The sequence below is a fragment of the Herpailurus yagouaroundi genome, unplaced genomic scaffold, assembly GCF_014898765.1.
Source record: "Herpailurus yagouaroundi ecotype Mexico unplaced genomic scaffold, PumYag 195, whole genome shotgun sequence".
In the NCBI taxonomy this organism is placed as follows: Eukaryota; Metazoa; Chordata; class Mammalia; order Carnivora; family Felidae; genus Herpailurus; species Herpailurus yagouaroundi.
In genome coordinates, this window is record NW_024412426.1 from 17,114,711 (window position 1) to 17,127,148 (window position 12,438).

Sequence of the window (12,438 nt, forward strand, 5' to 3'; positions counted from 1 at the left end):
TGGGGATAGGTGTGAGGCCCAGGAAAGGAGGTTAGAAAGTCATTCGAAAAGGATCTAGGGGATTAAAAAGATCTGTGTTTTCTATTTTAACATTTTACCCAGTGTTATCTTTAGTTGCTTAGTCTTGTATATATGTCACATTCATCTGTATATTGAAAAAAGTTTTAGTGGGGGTAAAATACACATAACATAAATTTTACCATCTCAAGTTTTAAGTTGAGTACTGTTAAGTTTGTTCACATTGTTGTGCAATTAACCTCCAGAACTTTGTTATTTTGCAAAGCTGAAACTATACCCTTACTTGAAGGGTTTCTCCCCTTCCCCTACCTAGCCTCTGTCAGTCACCATTTTACTTTGTTTCTGTGAGTTTGACTATTCTAGATACTTCATGTAAGTGGCATCAAATAGTTATTTGTATTTTTGTGACTTGCTTATTTCACCTAGCATCATGTCCTCAAGTTTCATCCTTGTAGTATATGTCAGTTTCCTCCCTTTTTAAGGCTGAATAGTATTCCATTGTGTGTATATAATATTTTATTTGTTTATTCATCTGTCTGTTAATGAACACTTGATTGCCTTCATCCTCTAATTCTTGTTAAGAGTGGTGCTTTGAACATTGGTATATAAATATCTCGAGATCCTGGTTTCAGTTCTTTTGGGTATATACCCAGAAGCAGAATTACTGTATCATTGGGTAGTTCTGTGTTTAATTTTTTGAGGAACCTCCATACTGTTTTCCATAGCTGCTATACCGTTTTATATTTCCCCTAGCAGTACACAAGAGTTCCAATTTTTCAACATTCTAGCCAACACTTGTCATTTTCTGTTTTTTTTTTTTCTCTTTAACAGTAGCTATCCTAATGGGTATGTAATCTGTGTATGTTTAATTTATTTTTACTTATTTTTTTGTGTAAAAAGTTTTTTTTAACGTTTGTTTATTTTTGGGGGGGAGGGGCAGAGAGAGAGAGAGGGAGATACAGAATCTGAAGCAGGCTACAGGCTTTGAGCTGTCAGCACAGAGCCCGATGTGGGGCTTGAACTCAAGATCCATGAGATCATGACCTGAGCTAAAGGTCTAACTGAATGAGCCACCCAGGCGCCCCTTTTATGTGCTTTTTTGATTGGAGATGGTGTATTCTATTTCTAGTCAATCATCTCCATAAATTTACGCTGTTGATGTATTTTTGGCTTAGTATTTCTGTTGTGTTCTAATAGTCCCTATATTCTAATTCATGTTGAAGTTAGACTCCTGATTTTATTCTGAAATAGAGTACAGTATCTGGTAGATTGATATTCATTAGTCAGGGGTGTCATTTTGTAAGTACTTTAGGTTGATTTGGAGCATGATGCATCACTGATAGGTGAATCCAATCTGCCAGTCATTTAAAAAGAAGTTTAGAATAAAAATAGCTTTCTTGGCTTGCACGGTTTTTTATTAAAATACAAGTTACTAAAATAGGCCATATGTACTCTTGGTTAAAAAACAACTTTTATTGTCCAGAAAGATGTACATGAAATGTAAATGTCACCATTTTTCAAGCCTTATTTGTATACCTTCTCGTAAGTTATCACCAGTAAGGAGTGATGGTGTATTCTTTAGAATTTTGTTTTGCCGGTTTTTAAATAAAGGCCATCTTTCCTTAAATAGTTTTGATTTCCTGGTATATCATTGCATTGACATTATTACCGTTCATGAATCACTTTCTGCGCTATATTGCTGCTGAAATTCTGGTCACATGTGTCTTGCTTTTAGGTTGATACGTGTATGGTCTTAGTCTTTTAAGGCTGATTGTTTAACAGTAGTGTTTTCTTTGGTTCATTAATTGATCCAGCACTGTAGCATTCCATATGAAACCATGTATGTCCCTTCGGGACTTTGGGGTTTCATTTCTGGAAAATTGGATGATTCAGAGTAGGCTTTCTCAACCTTTGGTAGTATTGACATATTGGACTGGATAATTCCTTGTTGTGGCTGATTACCCTGGGTATTGTTGATTGTTTAGCATTATCCTGGCCTCTACCCAGTAGCCGTCCCTTTTCCCACAAGTGTGACAACCAAAAATGTCTCCAGACATTGTCAGATATCACGTAAGGGACCAAATTGCCCTCAGGTGAGAACTAGTGATACAGAGCTAAAACGCCAGGGTCTTGAAGTTGGTAAACCAGGATTCCGGTTCTGGCTCTAAAACTTACCTTTGTCTGGTGACTCAACCTGTCTCTTCTGCTGCTGCTCTCCTTCTTCCCCCTTCTCTTCCTACTGCTTCACATCCTTTTCTTTCATAGTGTTGAAGGTGTGACGTTTGATCCAAATTATAAAGTGAGGACTTAGGGGTGCCTGGGTGGCTCAGTTGGTTAAGGGTCAGACTTTGGTTCAGGTCATGATCTCAGCGGTGAGTTCGAGTCCCATGTTGGGCTCTGTGCTGACAGCTCAGGGTCTGGATCCTGCCTCAGATTCTGTCTCCTCTCTCTCTACCCCTCCCTGCTTGCACACTGTCTCTCTCTATCTCTCTCAAAAATAAATTAACATTGGGGTACCTGGGTGGCTCAGTTGGTTAAGCACCCGACTTTTGCTCAGGTCATAAAAAATAAAATAAAATGAGGATTTAATTTTTCCTAACTGCCCTCTTTTATATTTCCTGTGGTATATCTTTATGTGTGTGTGTGTGTTTAAATTTCTTTTTCTTTTTTTTTTTTTTTTTTACCATTTTACTTAATTTATTTTTTAAAATTTACATCCAAATTAGTTAGCATATAGTGCAACAGTGATTTCAGCTGTAGATTCCTTAATGCTCCTTACCCATTTAGTCCATCCCCCCTCCCACAACCCCTCCAGTAACCCTCTGGTCTCCATATTTAAGGGTCTCTTATGTTTTTGTCCCCCTCCCTGTTTTTATATTATTTTTGCTTCCCTTATGGTCATCTGTTTTGTATCTTAAGTCCTCATATGAGTGAAGTCATATGATATTTGTCTTTCTCTGACTACTTTCATTTAGCATAATACCCTCTAGTTCCATCCACGTAGTTGCAAATGGCAAGATTTCATTCTTTTTGATTGCCATGTAATACTCTATTGTATATATATACCACATCTTCTTTATCCATTTATCCACCGATGGACATTTGGGCTCTTTCCATACTTCGGCTGTTGTTGATAGTGCTGCTGTAAACATTGGGGTGCATGTGTCCCTTTGAAACAGCGTACCTGTATCCCTTGGATAAATACCTAGTAGTGCAATTCCTGGGTTGTAGGGTAGTTCTGTTTTTAATTTTTTGAGGAACATCCATACTGTTTTCCAGAGTGGCTGCACCAGCTTGCATTCCCACCAACAATGCAAAAGAAATCCTCTTTCTCCGCATCCTCACCAACATCTGTTGTTGCCTGAGTTGTTAATGTTAGCCATCCTGAGAGGTGTGAGGTGGTATCTCATTGTGGTTTTGATTTGTATTTCGCTGATGATGAGTGAAGTTGAGCATTTTTTCATGTGTCATTTGGCCATCTGGATGTCTTCTTTGGAGAAGTATCTATTCATGTCTTTTGCCCATTTCTTCACTGGATTATCTGTTTTTTGGGTGTTGAGTTTGTTAAGTTCTCTATAGATTTTGGATACTAACCCTTTACCCGATATGTCGTTTGCAACTATCTTCTTCCATTCCGTCAGTTGCCTTTTAGTTTTGTTGATTGTTTCCGTTGCTGTGCAGAAGGTTTTTATTTTGATGAGGTCCCAATAGTTCATTTTTGCTTTTGTTTCCCTTGCCTCCGGAGATGTGTTGAGTAAGAAGTTGCTGAGGCCGAGGTCAAAGAGGTTTTTGCCTGCTTTCTCCTCGAGGATTTTGATGGCTTCCTGTCTTATGGCCCTCATCCAGTTTGAGTTTATTTTTATGTATGGTGTAAGAAACTGGTCCAGGTTCATTTTTCTGCATGTCGCTGTCCAGTTTTTGCTGTGGCATTTTAAAAGGACGTTGCAGAGTCTGCTAAATCGGTACAATAATTCACTAAGTTGTAAAGTGTAATAAATTACTGATTGACTTTATAATTAAATAAACCTGGCCTTTTCATTGAGTCCTATAATCTTCATGGTGTGTCCTTACATCATTGTTGGAAAACCCCATTGATTTCGTATCTGTTTTTCCCTTCAAATAAAAATCGTTTTAAGTTTAGATCCTTGTTATAACTCAAGTTGTTGTAACTTGATATGAAGGTGTTTTAAAATACCTGCCAGAGAACAGGTTTTGGTAGAATAGAGACTATAAGGTTGGCAGGAACTAGGAAACTTGGAGGCTGGCAGTCCTGTTGTCAGGGTTACGAAACTGTAAGGCATTTTGTACTTTTGTTTAAAGCAAAAGCTCATTATTTATCCTATTCTATCATGTAATGTGGTGGAACTTCAATCATTAACACTAGCCTGTTGGATCAACTCCTTGCTAACTTAACCTTGGCTGGTAATCTGGAGCCAAGCGGTATTGCTGTTTCCAGACTTCGTCCAAATTATTAACACTAAATCAGATTGGACCATATGAACTGTTTATCCTTTATCCCACTCATAAATGGTAACTCTTTCCTAGTAACAGGATGGAGACACTATTCCCGCTTGACAGTCAGTCTGTTATTAGCTGTTGTCTAACCAAACTTAATTGTATAATGAAAGAAATCTGGCTTCTTTGTGATGTAGAGATAAGGTTTGCTCCTTTTCTTTGGTGCCTCCAGCTTGTCCTCTGCACCTTGCTTCTCAGACCTCATGTCTACCAAGTTCTGATTTACTGTTTCATTTTATTACAAAGTAATTATAATAGCATTTCTCAGTGTTGTCATCTTTCAGCATATCTGCTTGTCTTTTGGGACTTTTGACTAATCCATCATTTTGCATCTTCTTGTTAGTCCTTTTGTTTTTCATTTTATTTATTTAAAAAAAAATTTTTTAATGTTTATTTTTGAGAGAGAGAGCACGTGTGTGCATTTAGGTGGGGGAGGGGCAGAGAGAGAGGGAGACACAGAATCTGGCACAGGCTCTAGGCTCTGAGCTGTCAGCACAGAGCTCTACATGGGGCTCGAATTCATGGACCGTGAGATCATGACCTGAGCTGAAGTTGGGTGCTTAACCGACTGAGCCACCCAGGCGCCTCTCATTTTAGAGAAAGAGAGAGTGGGGGAGGGGGCAGAGGGAGAGAGAGAGGATCTTAAGCAGGTTCCATGCTCAGTGTGGAGCCTGACCTGGGGCTCAATCCCCATGATCTTGGGATCATGACCTAAGCCGGAATCAAAAGAGTCAGACACTCCACTGGCTGAGCCACCCAGGTGCTCCTACTCTTTATTTATACCTGGTTATTATATATGACGACTGGTACTGATTTGTCCTTGCTGTTTTTATAGTCCCCCCCCTTTTTTTTTGAGAATTTTCTGATTATTCGTAGAATAACAGAATTATTAAAAAATTACTCTGATTTTTTTCTGTATGTACTCATCCCTATTTACAGAGAGAAAAAGATATTTATGATAAGGGCTCCATTTACCCTAGTGTCTACAATTACTTACAGAAAAATGAAGAGAAACCAGAAAGTTTGTGTGTGTTAGGGGTAGATGAATAGAGGGCTTGAGAAAACATTTGAAGAGGTCTTTGTATGGTTAAAGTGGCATAGTTTTCTGTACATTAGAGGCTGTTCCCAAATAAAAATTATGCTCCAAAAGTTTAAAAAAACAAGTATATTTATATCTTATAGATAGGTATATACTTAATAAATAGTAATCATACATCTATAGAGAAATGCTCATTTTATTAGACAAAAAATATTTTAAATATTTATTTTTGAGAGACAGAGACAGCATGAGCAGGGGAAGGGCAGAGAGAGAGGGAGACACAGAATCAGAAGCAGGCTCCAGGCTCTGAGCTGTCTGCACAGAGCCCGACGCGGGGCTCAAACCCACAAACCATGAGATCATGACCTGAGCCGAAGTCAGATGTTTCACCGACTGAGCCACTCAGGCGCCCCGAGAAATACTCATTTTAAAAAAATTACTAAAGTATAGTTGACATTGTTATATTAGTTTCATGTGTGCAACATAGTGACTCAATAATTCTCTACATTATTCAGTACTCACCACAATAAGTGTAGTTACCAGCTGTCATCATACAATGTTATTATAATGTTATGACTGTATTCCCTATGCTGTTCTTTTCATCTCCATGACTTACTTATTTTATTACGGAGGTTTGTACCTTTGAATCCTCTTCACCTATTTTGCCCATCCCTCTCCTTTCTGGCAACTACCAGTTTGTTCTTTGTATTTATAGGAGTCTGTTTCTGTTTGTTTGATTGTTTGCTCTTTGGTTTTGTTTTTTAGATTCCACATATAAGTGCAATCATATCGTATTTCTCTTTCTTTGATTTAATTCACTTAGTATAAAATCCTCTGGGTCTATCCATGTTGTTGCAAAGGGCAAAACTTCAAAATACTCATTCTTCATTATCAGAAATACACTTAGTAGAGGACATAGACACCCATTTATGTCAGCACACCCTAGCACGGAATTAATTAGTTAATTATAGTTTATTTTTGCGAGAGAAACAGAATGAGAGAGAGAGAGACGGAGTACAAGCAGGGGAGGGCCAAGAGAGGGGGAGACACAGAATCCCAAGAAGGCTCAAGGCTCTAGCTGTCAACACAGAGCCTGATTCGAGGCTCGAAGCCACCAACTGCGAGATCATGACCTGAGCTGACGTTGGACACTTAACTTACTGAGCCGCCCAGTTGCCCCAGTTTATATTTTAGAGAGTGAGAGCATGAGCGGGGCAGAGGGGCAGAGGGAGAGAGAAAGAGAATACCCTAAGCAAGCTCCACGCTCAGTGGGAAGCTCAATGTAGGGGTCCATCCTACGATTGGATGTCCACGAGTTGGGTGCTTAACCGATTGAGCCACCTAGGTGCCCCCTGAATAATCATCATCATCATCATCATCATCATCATTATTATTTTAAATGTTTTTGAGAGAGAGAGTGGGGGAGGGGCAGAGAGGGGGATAGAGGATCTGAAATGGGCTTGGCACTGACAGAGAGAGCCCGATGTGGGGCTTGAACTTACAAACTGTGAGATTCTGACCTGAGCCGAAGTCAGACGCTTAAGTGACTGAGCCACCCATGTGCTCCCTGAATTCTTATTTTTAACAGTTGCAGTGTGAGTAGCTTTTGAAAACTTCTCAGGTAGACCCAGGTATATATCCTTCTATCCTCCCTATTTTGATCACTAGTCTAGATACTTATGCTTCTTTTGGATTCCAATATACTGCATCTGTGCTGGTGATGGCGAAGTAGAGTTAGTTTTTTCATGCATTCAGTATTTATTTAGTTCCAACTCTAAGAGGATATTGTGCTAGACATTGAAGGACAGATGAATTAAAACAAAATTTTGCTTTTAATGAATGAATAGTACAAACACACACACACACACACACACACACAGATGAGTACAAAATAAGATAGTTACTGTTTCTCAGAGTAGGGCAGATCCATCTGGGGTGGTAGTGAGGCAGTATATGCTATATGGTAAACTTGATTCATTTTGTTGTCGTGTCAGCTTATACTGTGGTATGTAATTTGATGCATTTTCGTTTTATAGCATAGATGGATATTTTCAGTGCAGTGTGGAAAAGTCGGTTGAACTTTTGCTTCTGAGGTCAGTTCCTTCTGGCTGTGTCCTAGTCTGGTTTTTCTTCTAGGAGTGTGGTAGTAAACCTATTAACAAGGGACAGGATTAGGATGCTGAAGAGAGGAGAGGAGGACATTCTGTTGGATTCTGGGATAATTTCAGGAATATTGACAACCTCTTTCACTGGGTTAACAACTCAGCTTGTTCTACTTGTCATATTTGCTCATTTCTATCATTTGGTAAAACCCAAAATGGACTTCTGCTTATCTGTCAACCCCTTATCTCATCTTTAATACCTTCCCAGATACTCTACTTCATGACTTGGTTTTTTTCAACTTGCAGATTTTTTTAAGAGTAAAATCTTGCCATGTGGGAATATTTTCTGGTAATATTAACTCATTTCTGTTTTCCCTAAGTAGACTATAAATGTTTTCATGTTGTGAACATGGAATCTTAATATATTGTAATTGCATATTTGCTTTATGCTTCCAAACATTTAGTATATTATTTCTTTCATTGAAATTTCCATGTAGGAAACTTTCTGGCAGATATGCAGCCTATCTTGTGCTAATACAGTAATCCTAGCCTTGTCATAGTTGCAAGAGGTGATATTATTTCTGGAATACTGTGCATATTATTTAATATGTATTTGAGTGCCTCTTATGTACCAGCCGTTTACTCTGATCTTTAGGTCCTTGTGTTGGGCCTAAGACCACTGCTACATTAATTCCCTAGGATGTCTTCTTTTTACTTATCTTGGAAGTGATAAATGGGAGATGAGAAAGTAGTTGATAATTAGAACAGAGAAACCTAATGGATGTAGGTTTCTGTTTTGATAAGGTAGAGTGAAGTAAGATATAAAAATTAAAAATTTATAGTAATGTGAATACAGAATAAAAGAGGTGCTATCTTTTTAGGAATCATCTTTCTAATCACCCTTAGAATTTCTTACAAATAATTTTTTTCTGATTAGAAAAGGTTAGAAGCAGTACTGTTTTACTATAGACACTTGTAAACATCTACAAAGAAAAAATTTCCTATAATTATATGATACAGAGGCATATATTATTAACATAATGATGAATGTCTTTTTTGGTTTATTTTAAATGTACACATATTCAGTTTTTAAAAATAGAAATGAGATTGTACTGTATGCACTATGTTAGAGATTTTTAGTCAGTAGAAACTGATATAGTAACTTCTGTTAAAAATTTTTTTTTCATATTTATTTATTTTTGAGAATCAGAGAGAGACAGAGCACAAGTGGGGGGAAGGGCAGAGAGAGAAGGAGACACAGAATCCGAAGCAGCTCCAGGCTCTGAGCTGTCAGCACAGAGCCCGATGTGGGGCTCGAATTCATAAACTGTGAGATCATGACCTGAGCCGAAGTTGGACACTTAACCAACTGAGCCACCGAGGCGCCCCTAGTGAATTTTTTTTCACGTCAGTTTGATATTTCTCTGTGGTTTAGTAGAGCAGTATTTAAAAAGTGTATTATAATAAGACAATTGTAAAAAGTCAAACATTACAGAAATGCATAATGTAAGGAAGGAAAAATTTCTTGTAATCTTATCTCTCTAGGTATAAATATTAATAGTTATTAGATTATTTTTCATGGCATATAATGTATTGCAATATGGTTTTTTTCATATGTATTGCATTGGATTGATGTTTACAAAACTAGTCAATTTAGTCCTAGTGTTTTGGTTGCTTCTAGTTTATTGCTATTTACAGATAATCTTAGACACTTTTCTGTGTATATACCTCTGCTCATTTCCTTAGGATAAACTCCTAGAAATAAAATCATTACATCAAAGGAAATGTGCAACCGTAAGGTTTTCCATACTACTTGGCTTCTGGAAATGTGATACTTAGATTTCCTTCATCAGTACACGAGGTTGTTTAACAATTCTTTTTTTTTTTTTTTTAATGTTTATTTGTTATTGAGAGAGAGACAGAGTGCAAGCAGGGGAGGGGCAGAGAGAGAGAGAGAGGGAGACACAGAATCTGAAGCAGACTCCAGGCTCTGAGCTGTTGGCACAGGGCAGAGAACCCAACGTGGGGCTTGAACTCACAAACCGTGAGATCATGACCTGAACCAAAGTCGGACACTCAACCGACTGAGCCACCCAGGCGCCTCAAGGTTGTTTATATTTACATGTGCTCCTTAACTTTGACCATATTTTCTTTATTTTTCCATTCTGTTTGGTAAAAACTAATATATAATGTAAAATCGATTTTTTTATTCTACTGGAGGTGGTGATTTTCTCATGCTTATTCACTACTTATTGACTAATGTTTCTTACTGATTTTTATGTTTTTCTCTTATTTTCTTTTTTTATTTGAGTGTGCTCTTTTTGTATTAAGGTTATCAGCACTACAAGAACATGAATGGTTTATTTGCTTAACTAAATCATAGGCATTTGCTTTTCTTGGTATTGTTTGTTATATAACATTTAAATTGCATAAACTTGAAAGTTAGTACATTTTTAAACATTCCATATCCAGTGGACTTGTTATTCAAGTTCATTTTTAAACAACTTTTGTGTACTATTATCTAAAAAATGCCCTATATGTCTTTATTATGAAAAAATATAAGCTGAAATAAATTTGATAACATTACTTGTTTTAAATGAGAAATAGAAGACTAATAGACATTCTGTGACCAGTTTTATTAATTCTTCACTGATTTAATGAAACCTATTTTATTTTTTTTCTGCTAATAGCTACAAGTGTATTCATCAGAGTTTGGAGGATAATAATAGATGTCCCAAGTGTAACTATGTTGTGGATAATATTGACCATCTGTATCCTAATTTCTTGGGTGAGTCTCTGGAATGATTCTTTACTTGTAAAAATATTTTAGCCCCAAAGTGTTGTTGGCACTAATTTGTTAGAAAACCGTTTAGAGGTAAAGTGAGTCTCTCTCCTGTCACCTGGGTGCTTTCCTCAGCCTTCCTTGGGTTCTGGTGTATTTTCCATACTGTGTGTTGTCAGTTCTATATTTTAGTATTTTTAATTGTCATAAAAAAAGAAAAATTGACAAAACTCTTATTTCTTACATAGATGGCTGGACAGAATGTAAGGCTAAAGGGGAATGCCAGAGGTCCAGAACAACTGTATCTTTATACAGTGCTGTGCATTCCTGCTGTTTGTGATTCTGGGGCAGAAGTGAGAGTCTGGGGAGGAAAGAACTTGCAGAAGGAACTTAGGAAAAGAAGAAATACTGAGCGGTAGGATACTCTGCAGGACTGTACTTTATGGGCTAGGTTAGGCAGAAGGGAAGTGAAAGTCCTACGAAGCAGAATCCTTTGTCCCTGAACCTGGAAACATGGATTGATGCTGCTATGTGGGTTTCTAGAATCACTTTTCTATCAGTTGTTACAACTTTGGAACACTTCTTTTGGAATGGTTAAATACAGAAAGAAATATAATGTTCTGACAATTTTGGCATTTACTAGGATTTTCAGGCAATATTCTTTAATGAGTCCAAAAGTTATGTGAATTTCTAAATAGAGCACTGTATACTAGTATGGAAGGAATTTTAAAATATAGTACTGTGTTAGTTAGAAAGTGATTTCACATATTAAGTATATCCTCACATGTATCCAGTGAATAGTGAAGTCACAATTACTGATTTTCTAAGCTAGAAATTATCTTGGTGATGATTAGGTTTTAACCTTCTCTTTTTATGGATAAATTTTGGTTTTGGATATTGGGAATGTTTGTTTTGTTTTATTTTAGAGAGAGAGAGAGAAGAGAGTGTGTGCACATGGGGGAGAGGAGCAGAAGGAGAGAGAGAATCTTTTTTTTCTAAATTTTTATTTTGAGAGACAGAATCGGGGGAGAGGGGCAGAGAGAGAGGGAGAGAGAGAATTCCAAGCAGGCTCTGTGCTTTCAGTGCTAAGCCCAAAGCAGGGCTCGATCCCAAGAACCGTGAGATCATGACCTGAGAGCCCAAAATCGAGTGTCAAAGCTTTACCAGCTGAGCCACTCAGGTGCCCAGTGAGAGACAGGGAGAGAGAGAAGGAGAGGGAGGGAGAGAATGTTAAGCAGGTTCCGCACTCAGCATGGGGTCTGACTTGGGCCTTGATCCCACAACCCTGGGATCATGACCTGAGCTGAAATCAGGAGTTGGACGCTTAACTGACTAGGCCACCCAGGCACCTCTTGCACCTTTTTTATTGATAGGTTACAACCCTTTATTTTTTTTTTATTAAGGTTTTTTAAAAATGTTTGTTTATTTTTGAGAGAGGGAGTGAGATTAGGGGAGGGGCAGAGAGAGAGGGAGACAGAATCTGAAGCAGGTTCTAGGCTCTGAGCTGTCAGCACAGAGCCTGACATGGGGCTTGAACCCATGAACCGCGAGATAATGACCTGAGCCGAAGTTGGATGTTTAACCGACTGAGCCACCCTGGTGCCCCAGGACCCTTCATTTTTATTACTGTGCATTTACTTCATGGGTGAAAAGTTGTGGTAGACATTTTCTATAGCAGTGGTTTTTAAAATTTTTTGTCTGGGTGATCTGTATGAAAATTCTGAAAAATGATGTTCTTCCTCGTACATTGATCCCACGTTTAAAATTCGCATCCTTGGGGTGCCTGGGTGGCTCATTCGGTTAAGTGTCCAACTTTGACTCAGGTCATGATCTCGTGGTTAGTGAGTTTGAGCCCATGTCAGGCTCTGTACTGACAGCCCAGAGCCTGGAGCCTGCTTCACATTCTGTGTCTGCCTCTCTCGCTGCCCCTCCCCCGCACACACTGTCTCTCAAAAATAAACATTAAAGGGGCGCCTGGGTGG

At 38.1% G+C, this 12,438-nt stretch overlaps 1 protein-coding gene across 3 annotated transcripts in view; it reads left to right on the forward strand.

Annotated features, from left to right (window-relative positions):
* The window catches only part of COP1 (COP1 E3 ubiquitin ligase), a 259,773-nt gene that overhangs the window by 31,593 nt on the left and 215,742 nt on the right, over nucleotides 1-12,438 (forward strand). The window contains exon 3 of one of the 3 annotated variants that reach the window (XM_040446709.1): nucleotides 10,365-10,462. The exons of the other annotated variants lie outside the window; for them this stretch is intronic. Coding sequence (XP_040302643.1) covers nucleotides 10,365-10,462 — 98 coding nt within the window. The remainder of the gene's footprint in view (nucleotides 1-10,364; nucleotides 10,463-12,438) is intronic. 3 annotated transcript variants of the gene reach the window in all.